We start from the raw sequence: 22,717 nt of genomic DNA, 5'->3' as shown, positions 1-22,717 counted from the left end.
AGACAGTCCCAACATGTGAGCAAAATGGCATAGTATAAAAAGTGACAACACCAGAATTAAAAGATCATAGTGAGTTAAACAATTAAATAAATGAAACCATAGTGACTTAATTCGCTGCGAATTAAGAAATAGTGAGAGGAGGGGTACGGCTTTCGAATTTGTAGTTAATGTAATACAATACCCCCAGTCATTCAAATTGGCTCCCAGTAAGTGATAAGGCTATGGAACAAGTTGAGCTAGTTAAAAATAGGTAATGAAGAGAAGAACCAGGTGATCATTAGTCCGGGTGATGTACTAATGGGGTAGTTAGCCTACAAATGAGGCCAAGGAGAGTGGGAAGCCAGGAGTCATTGCTCCTGGTACAGTGCTTTCGGTAATGGTTCATCAGACTTGCCTCAAAAATAAGCAAAATAAAATAAATTAAATTAAAAAAAATGAAATAAAATAATAAAACTAATAAAAATGTGAATTGTATCAGAGAAAAATTCCTAAAGTAGCTAAAAGATAGGAAATAATCTAAGCTAAGATGTGGAGAAGGGGGGATTTGATGCAGGCTGTGGAGTGAGGGGGTTTGAAACCTCAGAGAATATATATATATATATATATATATATATATATATATATATATATATATATATACATATACACAATAATTTCTAAAATAAAAAACAATGAGAATAAATCAATCAAGAAAACAACTGACCATTACGTTTCAAGAGAAAAATATTTAATATAAACAACCAATCTTTTGGGGTCTTGATAATTTTCTGATTAATTAAAATAAAATATTTGCTTTGTTTGCTTTTTATTAGCTGGGACTTAAGCCTTTCCAGTAATTTACACTGAGGTTTTACCGAGTGCCCTGAAGCTCTTGGATCCACTGGGAAACTTAATAGCTCCTCCGGCCACAACAACAGATTGGTGCTGGACTATACTGTTTTCTATACCTGTCATTTGGGTCAACACTGACAGTCAAAACCAGTTTGATTCTAATCTGTCTTCACCTGAAACCCAGAGACATTTTCTGAGGAAACAGACATGCAAATGGAAGCACATAGACTCCTCTTCTGAGTCAATCACTGAGGATATGGCTTTGGATGAGGGAGAAGGATCATCCAGATCCTTTTTAGAAGACATCACATTTGGAGACATCTTGGAATTGATGAAGTAGAAGGGAGGAGTGTCCAAAGGGGGATGGTCCACTGAAACTCCTCCTCCAGATGGGTCAGTGTTCCTTGAAGCTTTTGGCATGACTCATTTGCATCCTGGGTTGTTCCCCCTGCTGATGCACTTATATATCTTATGGCACAGAGGGCATTGAAGGAATCTGATATTACAGAGCCAATCCCCCAAATACCCAACAGAATTTTAGCTGCTCCAAGAGATAGAAAGCACTGGTCTAAAGGACTTCCATTAGATGCCATAGTGGTAGCAGCAGTAACAAGAAAGAATTGTCTAAGGAGAGTTCTTCTTTTGTCCCCCTAACAGAGAATCAAAGGCTTTGTTCAGACTAGGGGAAATAGACTTATACTTCAGTGACCTTTGCTCGCAGAGTGCTGAATTACCTTGCTCACTTGACACATTTCCTGGTGGACTTGATCAAGGAGATGTCCAAGTCTCTTTTGGGTAACTTACTGTTGGATGTTCAAAAAACAGTGGACACCCAAATGTCTACCCTACAGTTTACATCTAATGTAGCCAGGCACCTTCTATCCAATGCAGTAGATTGCATAGCAAGAACAACTGGTACAGGCATTACCATGCTTCACCATGCCTGGAAGTGGCTATGTGATTTTGCAGAAAGCTTTGAGGTGTCCTTTATTACTGCTCCTTTTGATGGTTCCATGCTGTTTGGACCCAAAGTTAAAGAGACACTTATCAGGAGTGAACAAGATGATAAGACGATGTCTGCCAAAGGAATATGTTTTCCACTCCACAAAGATCCTATTCCAGGAATCAAAGGGGAGGTAAGAAAATGTGGTTTAAAAAATCACAGAGTTTTCACCATGACACTCATGGGGATAGAGCACTTCCAAGACAGAGGGGAAGGCAACTCAAATTTACATCCTCCCAGAGGCAGAGGCAGACCTCAGAATCAGGTTTTCCATGATCTCTTCACCGAGAGGATGCAGTCTGGATGCAGTCGGGGGGGGGGCACTTAACCTTACAGTCACAAGCCTTATAAATAATTACTTCTTAATTGTGGATGTTAAGGATAATCACCAGAGACTATACCATACCTTGTATCCACTAAATAAAACGGTAAAGATTCACAATACTCCACCAGAGGTTTCAAAGTTGTTAGAAAAATGAGTCATCCAACAGTCCCCTAAAACAGTTAGAATCCGGAGTCTATTTCAGGTTCTTTTTAGCTCCAAAGAAGAAAGGGGACCTCAAGCCAGTATTGGACCTAAGCCACCTAAATCAATTTATTAAACAGATGAAATTTTGGGTGATCATGATACAGTCTTTACTAACTCTGTTGAGGAAAGATGATTGGATGTGCTCAATAAATCTCCAAGGCATCTACCACCATAGAAAGATTCAAAAGCAATGCAGAAGATTTCTCCATTTCTGGTTGGGGCCAACCATTATCAATTCAGAGCATTGCCATTTGGTCTCTTTACAGTCCTAAACAGGTGTTCACCAAGATTATGGCAGTGATAGCAGCTCACCTATGACTCCAGGGGATCAAAGTATTTCCATATTGAGATGATTGGCTCCTAATTGCTACTTTCAGGGATCTATTGCTGCAACACCAAGCTTTCCTAATCCACCTTGCAGAGCAGATAATGATAACTATCAATCAAGCAAAAAGCAAACTGCTCCCTGCTCAACAAACAGAATTCATATGAAGTCAGATTAACACAATTCAACAAACTGCCAACCTTTCCAGATCTAGAATATTGTAGTTAAGACTGGTAGCTTTTCAAGTACTTTGCATACCCATCCATGAGCAAGATTGATCCTACATCTGTTAGGTCTGATGGCCTCTTCGACTTGCAAGTTACCACATGAGAGTGTTACAATAGACTCTGTCAGTCCAGTGGTAACAAAGCCTTCATCCTCGCCATGCCAGACTCCATCTCACTCAAGTATGGAGAAACCACAAAATGTGGTGGATAACCTCTCCATCAGTTGCAGAAGGGAGACTCTACTGTCCACCAACCCCTGAGGCCACAGTAACCACAGACAAACAAAAATACCTATAAAAGCAAAATAAAAGATTTTCTATTTGGACATTATCAAAAGGACTGGACCCTTTTTATGCCCCTCTCCCATCAATATTGGAATTTTCTCAGAACTTTTTCAGCGGGGTTCTAGTTTTCTTACTAACAAAGTCCAAATTGATGCCATTTCACATTTTCATATAGGCCATAATGACTTTTCCATTCTTTCTTCTAGGCTATCCAAAGCTTTTCTTAAAGGAACCTTTTTACTGAATCCTCCCATTTCAGACCCAGTTCTTTCATGTGATGTCACATTGTTACTTCAGTCATTAACTCAGAAATGCTTTGAGCCTGCAGCATTAGCTGACCTGAAATTTCTTTCTTTCTTTCTTGGAAAATGGTTTTCCTGATTGCCATTACTTCCATTAGACAAACTTTAGAATTTTCAGGCAAGCCATATTTTCTCATTTTCTACAAAGAAAGAGTGTCTTTGAGAACAAATCTCCCAAAAGTCTAATTGGAAACAAATTTGAATCACTCCATTAATTTGCCTGTCTTTTTTCCAATTACTCTAACAGAGGAGAACATATACTTCATACATTAGATGTTGACAGACAGATTAGATTCTACTTACACCATATCAAAGATATTAGAAACTCAGATCAACTATTTGTCTTCTTTTCCAAAGCAAAATTTAGAAATCGTGTCAAAAGCTACACTTTTTAAATGTCTGTCAGACTGCAATTCTTTTGTTTATAAAACTCAAGGTTTGTATCTACACTCAAAACTGAAAGCGTATTCCATTAGAGCAATTACTACCAATGCAGCATTCATGAAAAGAGTTCCCATTGATGACATTTGTGGAGCAGCAACTTCATCAGTGGTTGATAAGTTTATATCTCATTATAAATTGGATGTGCAATCTAGAGCTCACATATCATTTAGTTCTGCCATTCTCAGGAGTGTCCTTCAATGATACCACCCAGGTCCTTTTAGGCAACTTGGGAATCTGTTCAGAACATTGAATTAGATGAATCTAGACAACATCAGATATGAAAGTTATGTACTTACCGTAACAGTAGATCCCTGTTGTCTCATTTTCATCCAGTCAACATCCCTCCCCTCCTTCTCCCTTTCAAATTGCCACCTACAAACTTCTGGTGCCTGGACAGGCCTTGCCCAAGACTAAGTTGAGCATACTTAATAAGTTATTTCATTCCACAGTAGTTTTTATTCTTATCAAGATATTTTTTTATAGTTAAAAACGGTCAGCAAACATTGATCTGATGTATTTTACATAGAAGTAGGGAATTGTGGGTAATGGAGGAGTCATAGTCCCAGATCCAAAGCTCTGGAAGAAGGTACTGAGGTTGAATCTGTTTGGATCCAAAAACCTAAATGTTGAACCAGGCGAAATGAGTCAAGATGAATCTATTATTATGGGAAGTGTGCATAACTTTCATTTATTTTGCTTTACAGGGTTGGAGAAATTGTAAAAAGTGCTTTTTACTGTTTTTTTTCAGGAAAAATTACTTTTGTGCTGCTTTCCTATTTTACTCACTATTGATGCTAAGGTTCAACAGGAAACAAGTGCCATTTTTGACTTGACCGTGGAACAACATACCAATTCCTTGGTTGAACTTTCTTCCAGCCGCAAAAAGAAAAAAAGATTGACAAGCAACCTTGGCTACCACAGCAGTCTGGTATTTCAACTCAGCTGCAAGTGGCTGACACTGCTGTGGCCAGTGCTGTTTCCTCAGACCACTTATTTTGTTCTTTTGATCCCTTTTGCATAGTCAATACAGTTATCATGGACATCCTCTGCAGCTGTAGGGGTTTCCTTAGATGGCAAGGGAGAACCAGTCTTACTAGTTCTGGGTGAAGGGGAAAGGGACTGTATCTCTGCATAGTCAGAATGTTGTGTCTATCCCTGTTGATGGTGTTGCTGTTAATACTTGGTATGTTTCTTCAGAAATTCCTGTCAAAAAGAGAACCTTCTCCTGTGTCAGTTGCTCTGGACAGAAGAAATGTATCAGGCTTGGCTCAGAGTCTTCTGCAGGCTCTTGTCCCTTCTTATAAGGCTGCTTCTAATAAACAAAAATGGCTTCCTTTTTGCTCTAAGAGGTTTATTTATTTAGTTAGTTAGTTAATTATTTGTCTTTGTTTTTCAGGGGTAGAGCACTGACCTCCACTGATCTTTTTCAGACTTCGCCCGGGAGTGATGTCTAGTTAAGTGAGTTGCTCAGACTCACACAGTTAGAAAATGGAAGCTGAGGGACTCAAACCTTGTACTACTGACCCACAGAAAATGACTCATTAATAGCACCTTAATCCTCTAAGCCAACTGCCAGACTACCTGGTCAAGAAGTGCAACCTGTAAGGGAATGTGACATGATGCATTTTTTTTTTCTCCTTAGATTTGTGATTTAGATTTTGAGGAGAGTGTGGTATCTGATTCTCCTTGTGAGGGATTGTCTTTCTCTGAGACTACTTCTAAAATGAATAAATATTTAAATTGGAGCATATTGAGGTGTCCCAGTCCTTCAGAAAGTATTATAATTTGTTACAAATGGAATTTCTGGAACCTTCACTTATTCCTCTAGTTTTGTCAGCTGTGAAGGATGTTTTGTAACAGCCCATAGTTTCCCTGACCTTCAACCTGCTGCCCCTAAAAAGAAAACAGATTGCATAAAGCTCACCAGTCTTTCAAGTTTTTATGTACAAATCATAGACCTTACCCAAAAGCTATAGCTTTAGTGAATCCAGTTGCTTCTAAACAATTTAATTCTAATCCCTCTCCATCTAATAAGGATGGGAAAGCTTTTGATATGCTTGGAGAAAAAACTGTATGCGTCTACAAATTAATTTTTAGAATTCTTAACTATCCAGCTTGTACGTTAAAGTTTATCCTAATTGTGAAAGTATGAGGAATGTTTGGCATCTGATTCCTCCTGTGAGGAACAATATACATTGTGTAATTTGTAATTCAGGTTCTTCTGTTTCTCAAGTCACTGTCATTGTTTAAAATCTTGCTTTTGACTCTGCAGATACTATTTCCAGGACTGCTGCCATTGGAACTGTTTTTCTTAGAACCTCCTAAAGATATCAAAAATTAAATTTTTAATTCTTCCTTGGATATAGCTTTTGCCTTGGACCTTCTGATGCAGAAGTTGTTAAAAAGTGTAAAGAGAGTAGATTTTTAGCCCTCCTTTTCTAAAATTTCCAAGGGATTCTCTGCTCCCTCATCTAACTTTGATGGCAAAAAACAAAATAAACAGCCTCAGTAAAATGCTGGTAAACTGACATTTAAAGAACAATGGCAGAGGAGTTCCAAGAAAAGCAGTAATCCCTGAGAATAAAGGATAGTCAAAAAGTAAGACTGACTCTATGAGGAACCTTGGCCTAGAAGACAAATACTTTCTCTTTTCTTTTCTTTAGACAGTAATGTTCCCCTATGCTTTTTCACCCTTTCCACTGATTTTTAGAGTACTTCTAAAGATTAAGAAAACTTCCCTAAGAATCACTGTGGTCCTTTGGAATTGGCTAGGGGAATATACCAAGAACTTCCTCACAGACTGGATCTACTCACATAAGATCATAGGAGATTGATACATCCTGACCCCAAACAACTGCAACTGACTGCCTGGATGATAGGTCTTAATACATTTTAGGCAACTTTTTTTCAACAAGAATCATCTTTATTGAACTACCAGTTATGACATAGGCAATCATACATTTATATAGATGAAAACAATCTGTATTGATATAGTTTCAGTTGCAAATATTATATATCAGATATAATCTTCTATACAGTCATTGTCAATCAAACATTACGTAGCTCATTCACTTCTTCATCCAAAACATTATACTGCATGCATTGTTTCCACAATGCCCATTTGTTCTTTGTAATTTGCTCCAACCCTTTTCTAAAGATCCCACTTCCAGTTCTTTTATCTCTGTTACTATATTCACTGCTTCTGGTACGCTCAGTTTAGATTTTAATTTCAGTTTTCTAGTAGTTGCTTTTTTGGCAATCACCAGAATTAAATTCAGGACCGCTTTACTACATCTAGACAATTCCAATTTTGTATTACAGCTCAAAAATCATTTTCTTAGTTACACCAATTTACTCACCCAGTGTTTCAGACAGAGTAGTCTGCAGGGAATTTTTAAAGTCTGCCAACTCATTACACTCAAAAAATCTGTTCCCTGTTTTTGAGGACATGCAGCAAGTACTAATAGAGGCAAGAAAGCCTGCTACTAGAAAATTGTATATTAACAAATGGAAAACATTTTCGAGTTGGTGCCAGCAAAAGAATCAGCACCCAGTCAAAGCAAGTGTTTTACTGATTTTACAGTATTTGTTTGAGTTACTATCCTAGGGCTTGTCTTACTACCGCAGTCAAGATTAATTTCTCAGTTATTTCAGCAGATCTGCTCATGGATCACCCTCTCCCAGTGTAGACTCGTGAAATGTTTTTGAAAGTTTTTTTTTTTTTGCATAGGTAGCCTCCCAGAAAACCAGTGTTCTTGTTTGGGATCAATTTTATGTTAGAGAAACTAACACGTGCTCCATTCAAACCAGCTCATCAGGCTGACTTGAGATTCTTAACACAGAAGACAGTTTTTACTCATTGCTTTGACTTCTGCAAGAAAATTACCTGACTTAAACCCTCTTGGTTTCTTTGAGGATGAATCCTTTCTTTATGCTGAAAGCATCTCTCCATCTCCTTATCTTCTTTCCAGACCTTAAAAATGAAGGAGAAAGGATACTTAATACCTTGAATTTCCACTAATAACTCAGGGACTAATTTGACAGAACAAAGTCTTTCATAACTTCTGATCCATAGTTCATTTCTTGTGAAAGTAAGAAGAAGGGACAAACAGTGTAAAAGCAGACTATTTCCAAATGCTTGTCTTACGCTATTACCTTTTATTACTGCCACCACAACAAAACTATTCCAGGTAGGATCAATGCCAACTCTACCATGGTATTGGCTTTATGTATGGCATTTTGGAAAGGGTTGGACTCTAGACACATTCTAAAAGCAGCAACTTGGTCTTCTGTGCATACATTTACTAAGCACTATAAACTCAATTCCTTCTCCAGGTCTAAGGCAGACTTTGCTAGGAACATTCTCCAGGGGGTCCTGGTCTCTTCCCCTTCCAACCCACAGTTATATTAAGCTATGGTAATCTACTTATATAGTTTTTTCTACTATGACAGTGATCATACTTATGAGCATAGTACAGCTATGTAAGTAAACTTACCATAACAGTAGATGTTTGAATGATCACTGCTGCAGTAGCTGCTTCCTCTCCATCCACCTTATTTTTGTTTACTTTTATGCCAGGGTGTGGGCATGTTTTTTATCTTTTATTTTCCTAGTAATGCCTTTTCAAGCCCAGCCTCCCTCTCTCTCAGTTGGCTTGAAAGCTCTGAAAGACTTGGTGCCCAAACTTGACTTTTAGTCACTCAGCTTTTGCTGACTAACAATGTGGGCATGTGGAAGTTTGCCTGAAGTTTTGAAAGTTGGCCAGCTGTTCTGTGCTATATAGTACTGCTGCAGTGATTAGTCAAATATCTACTGTTATGGTACATTTACTTACACAACTGTATTTTCTGCTCCAGGACTCCTTGCATAAAGACCTGCAATACAGGCTCCAGTAACCAGAGTCCTTTTAATGACCTAAAATGACTCTCCAAAAATTAACTTTAGTTTGGCCCAGGCACAAGTAGTTCTTCCTTGTTTTGAAGATGGCCATTGACAATTACCATAAGCTTCCTCACAGGATGGACTTAATTATACAAGACATGAATTCTCTGACTCATCCCAACTTTTAACTTCTTCATCTTACTGCCTGGATGATAGAAATGTGTTACCTTTTTGCACCTCTTTCTTTGAGGGCATGCAGCAGGTATTAAAGAAGGCTAAGAAGCCTGTTACTAGAAAATCATATATGTGTAAGTGGAAATATTTTTTCAGTTTGTTCAATAAGTTGAACCAAGGCCCATTTAAAGTTTATACACCTTTGGTTCCACAATATTTGTGGGGGTTATCATCTAACCTTTCTTATTCTTCCACTAAGATTAATATTACAGGCATCTCTGTTTGTCTGCGTATAGATTCCCCTTTCTATTTTATGTGAAATGGAGCAGATTCTTAAAGGGGTATTACATACCTGGTTAGTGAGATCCTAACTTTGTACTAGAAAATCATACATTTTTTAGTTTTGAACCATCTCAAGAGGCTGATTTAAAAATTTTATCATGGAAGACAGTGCTACTCATTGCTCAGACTTCTGCAGGAAGAGTGTGTGAGTTGCAAGCTGTTATGGTGATTCTGCAATATCTCATCTTTCGTAAGGATATGGTATCTTTGAGAATCAATCCTTCTTTCTTGCCTAAAGTGATTTTAGAATTCACTTTCAGTCAATCTATTCAACTCTCTCTATTTTTTCCAGAACTAAAAAAATAAGGTAGAGACAATTCTACAAAATTCTGGGTGCTTACAAGCAACTCTGATACTACATTGACAAGACAAAGGACTTCAGACATTTATACTGGTTCACTTGCAAGTTTCAGCAGACATATGGTAGGCTACTTCTCAACCATATGAAATCTGTATAAAGTCCAAAATAATGAGGGAACAAAGGCCCCCCAAAATAGGCGCAGACTTTAAATATTGTTCTTATAAATTTAGAAAGTTACTAGAATAATACAGTTTGTCTTTGCCTGCATTTTCTAAGGGTATGGTGTCAGAAACTCAAAAGCTTGTCTATATTTAGTGACATCAGTCCTCAGTAATGTGCCAGTAAACCACAAATTATATGAGGAACTGTCCGAAAATATGAGGCACATATTTGGACAGTCTATGAAAATGTAGACAGTTGATAAGTATGATAGGAACATGGAAGGTGCCATAAATCCTGGAAGCTGGCCAGATGTTTGATCTTTGGCAGGATATATTCCATATAACTTAAGCTATTGCAACAGTGAACTATCCAAACATCTACTGATATGGTAAGTTTGCTTCTGCAGCTGTACTTTCTACCTCTCAGAATTTAAAATTTAAAATGAAAACTATGAGTTTAGGACCCCATGAAACAGCGCATACAGTGAGATTAAAACACTTCAAAGCAATCACTTTTTCTGGTTGCTGTTACCACAGGCAAAGTCTTTCATTGTTATAAGCTTGCATACATAATCACCTTACTTGAAATTTTATAAGTAAAGAGTGTTATTGAAAAAAGTCATTCATTTCACAAACTGTATTAGCATTAACCTTGAATCAGTGTATACAGCTGCTGTTTTTTTAACTAAACTGTAATAATGAAGAACATTTCCTGCATATGCTGGATGCAGGCAGGCAACTCTTATATTACACAACTAAAACTAATGGCTGCAGAGAGAAATTATTAGCTTTTCCTTTCATACAGGAAAGCACAATTAAGTAAGGGTATCTGCTAAGTTCTAAATGCAGGCAGAAGTGAATACAGGAGCATTAGTGAACTTGGTCACTAGGGAAAAACAAAACTGTGTGTCTACTCACTGTGCATTTTGCTGGAGGAGTGTGGGTGAATACTGACCATCCAAGGATCCTTTCTTGACTCTGGATGTTCATCTGGAGGTCCTTCTTGATGTTTCCCTGGAAGATTCAGGGATTTTTCTTTGGATGGTCCATCTGCGATAAGAGAAATTTTAATGCTCACAATGGTGCGATAAAAACACACAGGTACTCAGTTCTCATTCTTCTAGGTCTTTATTGGCAGATAAGCGGTACTTAGTAGACGGAGTATACAGATATACAAGCCAGGTTTATATCCTTGAGCTAAGGGGTGTTTCCAAGTAAATTATCGCCCAGTTGGTCAGGGGGAGGGGAAGGGGTGGTTCAGTCCTTATTTTCTCATTCATGATGTTATGCTGGGATGTGGGTGTGGTTATATATTGTTCTAACTGGTACAATAACAATATTATTTAAAAGAAAAACAATTATCTTTTTAAAAGCAACAGTTAAGCAGTCTAAAGAAAAATATGACAATCAAGTTAGAAAGGGTTTCAAAATGACTAGAGAGCATAAACATTATTGAAGTAATTGATTTGCCAACATTCTTTTATAGGTTCAGAGGTGTTTACCTGACTAATGACAAGGGCCTTTTTAAGGCTAGCCATGCTTCCCAAAACTGGAATGGCCATAAGGGCCTTTTTTAAGCCTAATCATGCATCCCTAACCTTGCCAAGAGTAAGGTTTGAACCAATGGGGATATATAGACATTGCATCTTTAGTACCACTCCTGAACCATTCTACCATCCTGGTGTGACCCAAAACAACAAGGCTGCATTACTTGCATTTAAACTCAGAACCCTCTGAACTTATAAGTGACACTTAACTCCTTGCAGCACATGAGAAGTTATAAAAACAGTAAAAATCAAATGTGTCTAACTAAGTGCTGCAGCAGTTTCAAGAAGACTTCAGCTCTGCCATAATTATTGAAAAAAGCTTTGATTTTATTTCATCCTTTATCTATGTCTATTTGGAAAGGGCATGTTAACTCATGCTTAAGGCTTGAAATCGATCATTCTCATACTGTCCTAAAGGGGGAGCTGCTTAGCTTGGAGGTGAAGTATACAGCTTGAAATTAATTGTTCTCATACAGTCCAAAAGGGGAGCTGCCTAGCTTCGGTGGTCTAATATAAGGCTTGAAATTAATTAGTCCCGTACTGTCCTAAAGGGGGAGCTTCTTAGCTTAAGGGGGGGTGGGGGTCTAGTATAAGGCTTGAAATTAATTGTTCTCATACTGCCCTAAAGGGGGAGCCGCTTAGCTTTGGTGGTCAAGTATAAAATTTAAAACAATTTAAAGTGATTGTAGAGTATTGAACTAAAATTAAATTAAATACCATATTAAAAGGGGCCAAATCCAAAAGTGAGAAATTGGTGTTAATTCAGCGATTGCAACTCTGAAAAAGTCTACAGGGCACAATGTTCGAAATGTCATGTATTTTACATCGGAAAGGCTATCAACAAACTCAAAAACCAGGGTTGCTAGTCATGTCTATGACATCCAACACTTTGTCCAAGCCAACCCTCTAGCACTACATGCCAGAAATGAAAAGGGACACAACTTTTTTTTCACATCCTGGACAAAGTAGAAGACTTTATGGCCCCCAGTACGGCAATGTTAACGACCTATTACAGAAAAAAGAGCTATGCTGGCATATTAGACTTTAAGCCCCAAAAGACCCAGGACTCAGCACTACTGAGTCATTAAACCACATTCTTAACCTTTGTAAACTGGACCACAAGAAACACAAATGAACTCTTTTTTTCAAAAGGTGACCAGTAGAACTCATTTATAAAGACATGGACTTTAACCTGCTTTATTCTTATACTGTTTCTTATTATCCTCTTTTTTTACAAGTTGCATGGTTAACTTCTTTTGGTGTTTTTTCACAGGTTAGTTTGAATTATGCCTCCCACCCACACTCAGCACACCAATTTCCGACTTTTGGATCTGGCCCCTTTTAATATGGTATTTAATTTAATTTCAATACTTTACGATGACTTTAAATTGTTTTAAATTTTATACTTGACCACCAAAGCGGAGCAGCTCCCCCTTTAGGACAGTATGGAAACAATTAATTTCAAGCTGTATACTAGACCCTCCCAAAGTTAAGCAGCTGCCCCTTTAGGATAGTATAGGAACAATTAATTTCAATCCTTATACTAGACCACTGAAGCTAAGCATCTCACCCTTTAGGACTGTATGAAAACAATTAATTTCAAACTGTATACATGACCACTGAAGGATGCTGCGGTGGTATGGCGGTAGCGTTGTTAGCACACAGCAAGAGCTTCTCCCGTTTGATTCTCGACTGGGCTTGGGAGTGCCTTCTGTGTGGAGTCTGCATGTCCTCCCCGCGATTGGGTAGCGTTCGAAAGACATGCGTGCATAAATGGGCATGCCTTCGTTGAAGGTTGAGAGTTGAGCTGGCACCTCTGCGTTTCGTAAAAATCTACTGCTAATCATTAGCAGACCGGAGTTCCTCTGTGGCGTCCCCTTACCGAGAAAAGCCGAAAGACAAACAAACATACATGACCACTGAAGCTAAGCAGCTCCCACTTTAGGACAGTATGAGAATGATCAATGTCAAGCCTTAACCATGAGTTAAAATGTCCTTTCGAAACAGATATAGTTAAAGGATGAAATACAACAATCAAAGCTTTTTTAATAGTTATGGCAGGTCTGATTAATTATTTATGAAAGTACTGCAGGACTTAGTCAGACACATTCAGTTTTTAATGTTTTTTATAAAAAAGAATGTGGACAAATAAATTACTTCAATAATTTTTATACTTTCTAGTCATTTTCAAACCCTTTATAACTTGATTATCAAATGTTTCTCTAGACTTTCGTAACTGTTTTTTTTTAAATAATTGTTTTTTTAATAATATTGTTATTGTACCAGCAAGAACAATAGATGACAACACCCACAAGCATACCAGGTTAATCTCACCATGATGTCTTGGATGAGAAAATAAAGATTAAACCACCCCTTTGCCCCATGACCAGCTGAGTGGGAATTGACTTGGAAACACCCCTTAGTTCAATGATATAAACCTGGCTTGTATATCTGTATACTCAGTCTACTAAGCAAGGCTCATCTGCCAATAAAGAACTTGAAGAATAAGAAATGAGTACCTGTGTGTTTTTATCACACCATTCTGAGCATTACAATTTATTTTATCACAACTGGATCATCCAAAGAAAAATCCCTGAATCTTCCATGGAAACATAAAGAAGGACCTCCAGAGGAACATCCAAAGCCAAGAGAGGAACCTTGGACAGCCAGGATTCACCCAAGCTCCTCCAGCAAAAAGCATAGCAACTAGATACACAGTTTTCTCATACATGGAAGGGAAAGAAAATCTGCTGATTTATTTGGAAGAACTGTCTAAATTGTTGGTCTACTGTACTATCTTTTGTTAAGACAAGTGCAATAAACCTTTTCAAGATGCAGTAAGGGAATATTTAATTAGACAAACAACTACAGTAGCAGACTGTTTCAGAAATGTTTCTGCATAAGATATTTTAGAAGCTATGAAATTGGCTACTGTCAAAATATTTGCAAAACACTGCAGACTTGAAACATTGTCCAAAAATAAGACAGGATTTGGCCTGGCTATGCTAGAGGGCTCTGCAACTGTCACCTTCAGTAGGTATATCAACACTGCTTATAAATCTATCCAAATGTAATGATTTACTGTTATAATGATCCTCTACGAAGACAAAAGGATAGCTATGTAATGTATATCTTATGACAGTGTATCTTCAGGGAATGATCCCTGCAACAGTAAAGCTACACTCCCTTCCTCCCTAAAAGTATATTGCACATAATGTCACTATAGTTATTTTATTCTGGCATTAGTTGTTATATTGATTAATTATAATAATAAGTGAACTATACAAAGAGCAATGGTTTACTACAAACATATTTCCCTATGAGGGTCAGAAGAGATTTGTAAGGAAGACTAAAGCACTTAGCAATATTGGCTATATATCAGTGCCTTGCACACCAGATAAAGTTTGTGAAATGGTGTCATGAAATTGGAATTGATGACTCAGGGATATGGTTATAAACATTCAAATGTTATGCATTGTTACAGGGAATTAACATGTAATGTGATACCCATTACTTCTGGAGAATTCACTCTGAATAAACACATTTGTGAGGATAAAATCTCATACCCAAAGTTACTGTTGCATATTAAGCATTCTGACAGCATTTGCATATTACACACTGTCAGAAATGGGGAAGTTTATATATTTGTTCAACAGTTCTTAAGTTCATAAATGCAAAAGTGAAATTTGCAGTTAGAAGAATGCCAGTGTTATGAGCACGAGGAATGTTGTTTCTACTAGAAAACGTAGTAGAAAATTGGAAGCATTGGAGTTAGGAATTCAGTTTATTCCTCCATGCAAGTAGAATAGCTAAAAGCTTGAAAAAAGTATAGTGAGCCACATTTCTGCACAGCAGTGTTCCTTCTAAAAGGAGAAAAATAGAATTTCAACAAATAGAAATAAGTGTAATAGTTATTTGGGATCTAGAAAGAATTGACAATGTAGTCTCCATTTGTTCTTTACAAAACAAAAGGTTGTACAAAGACTATGTATGCTTCTATTGCTGAACTGAAGAAACAACAGAAAAAATGTAAAGTTGGGGGGGGGGGTTTACATGATTCATGACTTTTGATAGGTGTGTTTGTATTGTAAGAAATGATCAAAAAAGGTAAAGAGAAACAGACCTGGTCTTATGAAAAGCTGTGGTTATCAGAAGAGAAGTGTGCATGCATAAAATAAATAACTGAGGAAATGGAAGTGTGAAAGATAAAATGCGTGTCAAACAGGAAACCAGAAATGAGAAGTAAATTAAGAAGGCCAGGATTTTCATTGAAAATATTATGCGTTTGAAAGTCAGAACTTATGTAATGGGTATGACTATAAGCATTGGATGAACCAGTGGCCTGCTTTTAATTAGTTTGGAGAATTTGTATTGGAAATATTCATTTTTCAATAATATATAAAAAGGAAGACAAGTACATTCAAAATAATTTGCATGGTGTTGCAAAAAAATTGCAAATGAGATATTTGTTGCTAGCATTCAAGTGAAAAGATTTGAGACAGTGAAGTCTGAAACTTTAACTAAAATGAAGAGTTTTTTTTATCGAGGATCAAAATAAAATCCTCATTGCTCAGCAAATGTATTATAATGTGTTTCAGCTGGATATTCCCCAAACAGCAACTGGTTTTAATGTGTATTTTATTATTTTCATTACTTTGTGTAGATTTACATGAATGTGGCAGTTTTTCAACTTGTTTTGTTTTTAAGAGGTCTCTACTGTGCTGAAGTGATGAACTGGATAGAGTATCGACAAATGTTGCAGAGTAGAGTTAAAATTGTCTTGGGTTATAGTTCAGGTAAACATTTTCATCACATCATTTTCCCATTTATCAGTGTCATTTCTATTCTAGCAACAAGACAATTGTATCCTAGCAAGCTATAAAGAGAAATGAAGGATGCTTCCTTTATAGGAAAATAATAAATTGTATATATGTCTAAAACACGGCACCAAAAAATAAATAAATAAATAAATAAAAATAAATGCTTTCTGTCCATTCAGTTCCATAAATAAATTCTAATAGCATTGGACAAATGGAGCTCCCATCATTGTGCCTTGTAGCTGGTGATAAAAGATATGTATCAAAAAGAAAAGTTAATATGTAGTAAGAGGAAACATAAAAGCTGCATAATAACTAGAGCATCACAAAAAATATATACCAGTTTCATGTGATATGCTGCTATTGAGACTAACAATACAAAGACTACCCAGTAATAGTTGTCACACCAAGATGTGTCTATTATTTTTTATGTGGATCTTCAGAATCCCTAACATAAGATGGTCACTTGCTTAGAATATTAATGTGATAATCTCAAATCAAGCAACCAACAGTTTCCATATAGGTATCACTCCCTGAAACCATTGGTCTTCCTGGTGTTTTTTTCTCACAATTTTTATTTATTTTCTGGGGACATCAGTATACTGGAAGTCTAGGATACTGAAAAATGTTGGTTGCATTTTTTCTTTCTTTCTTTTTGAAAAAAGAATAGGTAAAGATAGGTAAAAAAAACAACAGTCTTCAGTGTCTACAACCTCATTATCAATACAATTTATATCTGGAAAAAAGTCAGTAAGGTGCAACTTGTGCACAGACAGACGAAGCGTCAACTCTATTTAGTGAGCAGTTGGCACATTAGTTGGTACAAACTTAAAGCTCAGTTCTAAAATATCATATCAACTCATTGAGGGGAATATCTGAAATGTTAAGACTTTTTCTAGAAATGTTTGTCTCCTAAGCTGCCTAAAGAAAATTATCTAAAATATCAGATCAAAAGTAAGAAACCTGAACAGTGTTCTAAAAATTACCTTAATACATTTATTTATTTATTTTTATTGTAGAATTACTGTCCTTCACATTTCTAATTATATTATCTTCTTTGTGCACATCAGGAATAAAAGGAATAAAAAGTCAGAAAGCTGTTTTGCCACACATTATGCAACACCCCATGCCTCTAGTGCTATTCTACTGAAAGCTACTTTATTTGAGCATGTTCTTGATAATGATAGATGTGTATGAAGCTTACTGATTATGTGCTCATGGAAGAAGAAGTCAGATACATTCCTAATTTAATACCTTCAACCCCTTTAGGCTAACAAGTGAGGTAGAACAGAATCTCTTAATTGCTTAATTGTCTTTTTCACTGGTTTTATACAATTTTACTCTTGTTTTTATGGTTGATTTTTGCACTTATTCTGTAGAATCCTTGATGGCTGTTCTGCTGAGACAAACTTAAAATATGAGACCAGTGAACAAAACTTTTTATTATTTTCTGTCCTCTCTTTATAAGTTATGTTAGTATTTGTGATCAACAAACTGCTGCTGCTAAAGTGTACATTCTGAAGAAGGAAGCTACTAAAAAGTTAGAAGCAGGTTACTGTGAGGTGTTTCCAAAGTAAAGAATTTAGCTGTAGCTAAATAACCGGTAAAGGATTAGTTTTTATTAATTTCATTCAGTTTGTCCATTCTTTGCATCATGGCTACAGCTTAGGAAGACCAAAAAGAGAATCTGTCCCATTTTTTTAGTATGTTACTATTAAAGTTTCATTTTAATGCTAAATATTATTCAAAATTCTAATATAGTCTTTCCATGTGTATGTTCAACCCTCCCCACAATCATCTACTTTATTATACTCATTCTAGGATTGCACTACCACAGAAAAAGAGTAGCACTTACTTTCATTTTTTTTTTTTAATTTTCATATTTCTTCAAGTTACAACAATCTTGGAGTAAGACTATTCAGGTATAGTTATAGGTGGTGCAGTTCCCACATAGGATGTGTAATGGGGGAGGGGGTGTTGTTATTTAGATCACTAACTGTTTAGTGTTGACACAGTTTACATGATGTATGTTAAGTGCACAATGTAATGCTGTGTGCATTTTATACTTTAATTCATGTATAATCTTTGTGAGAAAAGAATGCTTTGGTGCAGTTCTCACATAGGATGTCTAATGTCTACTTTTTTTGTTATTTAGATAGATAGCTATTTAGTGTTGACACTGTTTGTGTGGTGTATGTTACAATGTAATGCTGTGGGCACTTTAATGCTTGATCTCATTTATCATTTTTGGTAGAAAAGAATACCTTAAATTGTTATAATTCCAGACATTGTGTTCATGAACTTGTGACTTTTGCTACTACAGTTTGCTGTTACATAAAAGATCCCATCATAGGAAGTTATTGCAAGTATGGAAGCTGTTCAACATTGAGCTATCTGTAAAATGCGTGCTATTTTTGCATGTATTGCTTATGTTTTTAGGAAAAATTGGCAGTTACATGAAAAAAGAATGTGTTCATATTTTGCACTTGATATTTTCATACCAAAATTATGTTCTTACAAAATAAAAAAGAAAACCATAAAATCTCATTCTCAAAGTTAAACTATGACAGATAAAGGGAATACGAACTGGTCTAGAGTAAGAAATGTATATTATATTGCACTGTAGGGCTAATGAATACATTTTGCAACTTATTCCTGTGACACACAGCACAAATCCAGTTGTGTAACCCTACAGTACAAAATTACAAGACATTATACATATCTAACACTAGAATTTTGTTTCGTACACACACGCACACACACACACACACACACATATATATATATATATATATATATATATACACACAGTTACATTTCAAAACATCTAAAACTCATAACATCTAAATTCAAAACATTGAGATCACAACATCTAAAACCCATAACATTGAATTTTATAACATCGAAAATGTATAATATGGAATAGTGTATCATGAAACATGTAAATGTTATAGTTTAATCTGTTATTCTTGTGCTATCAGTATGAGATGTTGTACTTTTTATTTACATAGTTATTTATATAGTGTAGGAATTTTGTTTATTTTGCCACTCTGTATGTGTTTTTAGGTCATACAGATAAGTGATATAGGCATTATGTGTACATTCTTTATGCTGATTCCGATACAGTGGGGTTAAGAAATTAACTTTGTCCCACTGTGGTACGATCTTGGGGTTGGTATATTTAATTTACAGGGTGTAGGGGTACAGAGGGGCTTGCCCCCCTGCAGAAATGTAGTAAAAAGTATGTTTGTTACTTTGGTGGAAGCCGCGGTGGTGCAGTGGTAGCATTGTCACCTCACAGCAAGAAGTTCTCCTGTTCGATTCTCGGCTGGAGCGCCTTCTGTGTGGAGTCTGCATGTCCTCCCCGTGGTTGAGTAGTGTTCGGAAGACATGTGTGAATTGGTGTGCCTTCGTTGAAGATTGGGTGTCGAGTTGGCATCTTGGCACCGTAAAAATCTACTGCCAATCATTAGCAGACCGGAGTTCCGCTGTGGCGACCCCTAACTGGGAAGAGCCGAAAGAAGAAAAACAACAACATAGGTGGAGGGGATGTTATTTTTATCTGTTTTGTAGTGTTCAATGCTGTGATGCAAAGTTTTGATGTTATGAAATCTGATGTTATGGGTTTTAGATGTTGTGGTCTCTATATTTTGAATTTAGATGTTATAAGTTTTAGATGTTTTGAAGTGTAACCATGTACACACACACACACACACACACACACACACACACACACACACACACGGAAATACTTAACACCAATGCAGTATAGTTACTCCTTTTCTGTGTACTGTGCTTTTTAAACATTTATTGATGTTGATGTTAACAGTTGTAATTTCTTTTTTAGAGTGAATACGACTTATACTTGTCACATCTTTTGAGTTTTCAACCAGTTACTCAGCACAAGGTAGGTTCTTATTTTTTTTTTTTTAGGAATAATTAAAAGTTGTCTTATCTTATTCAGTGACATCCAGATATTTTTTTTTATTTTTTATTATTCTTATCCTTAGTTTTTTTTTTTTTTATTCTCGTAGGGTAACCACTTATGCAGTTTTAATAGACCCTTTCTCCCTAATCTTCATCTTGGACTGTTGCTCTTCAAAATCTTCTCTTCTCAGGCTGTTACTTCTGCCTGTCTGTCTATTTCCTCTGGGTAACCTGAGTTAGAATTCTGAGCAATTTCAACATATTTAGGTGAACACTAGTAACCAGACATGTGATCCAAAGTGGTTGCCATTTTCCCCATGACCATCTCTATGTTTGGTATTCTCAAGGCAGGTAAATATGAGATAAGGCTTGTGTTAATCTGGTTAGCTTAACATAATAAAAGTTTCTGGCTAATACATGAAGAATCTGGATGTAAATTTATGAGTCTTACTTCTCTCTGTTTTGCATACAATGGACATTTCCTCCACTAAAGCCTTCTCATTTTTAACTAATCCTAAAGGTTGCACTTGGACGTCAGTCCCTGTCTATCCAGTTGTGGATTCTGGCCCCTCATCCTCCAATTACTTTTACTTACTTTTGAACCTCACTATATCATCTCATCTTGAATGCCTAATACTTTTCCAAGTCATGTCTACCATGTAATATTATCATTTTGAATTTTAAGATAGCAGTTGTTTTACTGAGCAACAATTTTCTATGCAGAAGGCTTAGACTTCTAAAAAGTAAAAAAAAAGTGCATGTATGTTCTTAAGGTGTGAAAACACCTGTTTAATAGAAGATGGAGAAGCAGACCAGCTTCAAAAAATGCTCCAAGTGTGGACACAAAATTGCACTTCAAGACCTTCACAACCCTGTGCATTGTTTGTTTAGGAGTACCTCGTCTTTCAATTCCTGAGAAATCTATGTTTCCTTTGGACCTAGATCTTTGGTGGATAGGAGGAACAAGGCAATTTTGAAAGGCCACTTTCTGCCAGATCCAGAAGTGTCTAAAGTAAATAAATCTTCAGACAAATATTCAAAACATAAGGAGCTAGATCCAAGCTTTGACACCTGCTGTGAAGGTACCTAGGATTGAGAAGCTTAGGACCCAGACTCCTCTTCCGGATTTGGAGTTCATGAATTCAATAGCTAGCTGTACATGTCTCTCCAAAGAAATCCATTTCAAATAAATTGAACCTTCTTCAGCTATTTCCCTGTGATCCTGTAGGTCATATAGGAGTTCCGTGGCAGCTGATTTCAATTGTCTGATACAGAAGATCCTTAAGACCCTGACTGAGATGGGGGTCAGTCCATCCCCTTCAACTCCAAAGGTGGATAAATCTGTCACATTCCTCTCAATCCTTGTTCCCTGACTGGCCTACATTTGGCTCCAGCTACTTCAGAACTGCTGTTTCTCTTGGACCCTGTGGCCCAGGGACCAATTTTCCATGCATTTTTGGCTCTGGGAAATATCATTCTGACTCGCTTGACTCCTGATTTGATCAAGTCTTGGACACAAAGAGCTGGGTTGATGCCTTCTGTCTTGCCAGCAGGAAAATGCCCTTAGCCCCATTGGTGGTGTTTAAGATGTGTGCCTCTGAGTTATCAGTGTTGATTCTCTCAGCAGGGCTTACAACCTTCTTGAGTTCAGGGGTCCCTGCATTTGCTGTATCTGCTTCCCTGAAGGGAGGGTTGACTCCATCAGCTGGAACAGTCTCTTCAGATCTGATGGAAGTTTGCTCAGACGTTTAGGTGTTGGGAAGGATCATCTCTTTATCCAAGAGAGTGTGTTCAAAGGTTCCATTGTCATGATTCCACCCCACAGTCCCCTTCCAGTCTCAGACTAGTCTTATTTAGCATCCACTGGTCATAGTCACTCTGTTAGCAGCAAATAAGCTGATGAAATGCAGAGACAGTCTCCTGATTCTAGCTTTGGCCTCCTCATTCAGACTTCACTTCTCTTCCACCACCATTCCCAAGTACTTGAAGCTGTTAACTTTTTACACCATTTTTATTTCTATATAAATTATCAGCTTTTTCTAAATTCCCTCATTTGCTACCATTATAGCTGTCTTCTCTGTACTCAGTTTCATCTTGCGTGCTTTCAGTCTTTCATTTCATTCCTTTATTATTTGTGGATGTTCTTGTTCAGTCTTCTTGTATTGCCACATCGTCTCCATATGTGTTGATCTGTCTCCTTCAAGTTGTTTGTTAATGTAGTCCATTACTGGTACAAAGAGCAGTGGGCTTAAAGTGGAACCCCAATTTAAACCCAGTCCTACTGGGAATCCCTGTGTGAGTATGAGCATTGTTTGTACTTCTATAGTTAGTACTGTGTTCATAGCCTACCAATGTTTATGAGACATTGACTACTGCAGGACTGCCCAAATAAGCTTTCTTGCAACTTGTCATGTGCTTTCTCCAAATCTAGGAATGATCAGTTGGACTTTTTCTTCATGTTTAGCTTCATCTTAATTATGTATCTCATTGCAAACATCGGGTCAGTTGTGCTACATCCTGATCTGAATCTGAACTGCTAATCTCCAATTTTTGTTCTGAGTATTTGTTCAGCATACCTCTCAAGCTGGAAAGATCAAAAATCTGGACAAGGCCCAAGAAAA

The 22,717-nt window shown here is 36.8% G+C and overlaps 1 protein-coding gene across 2 annotated transcripts in view; it reads left to right on the top strand.

Moving 5' to 3' along the window:
• CCHR1.PART0H6orf118 (chromosome chr1.part0 C6orf118 homolog) overlaps positions 1–22,717 on the top strand; it is a 1,239,312-nt gene that overhangs the window by 382,677 nt on the left and 833,918 nt on the right. For both annotated transcript variants that reach the window (XM_044069560.1, XM_044069550.1), the window contains exon 5: positions 20,017–20,076. In XM_044069560.1, coding sequence (XP_043925495.1) covers positions 20,017–20,076 — 60 coding nt within the window. The remainder of the gene's footprint in view (positions 1–20,016; positions 20,077–22,717) is intronic.

This window comes from Protopterus annectens, chromosome 1.part0 (genome assembly GCF_019279795.1).
Source record: "Protopterus annectens isolate FY-2018-M chromosome 1.part0, PAN1.0, whole genome shotgun sequence".
NCBI lineage: Eukaryota > Metazoa > Chordata > Ceratodontiformes > Protopteridae > Protopterus > Protopterus annectens.
This window is presented reverse-complemented; position numbering and strand designations above follow the sequence as displayed.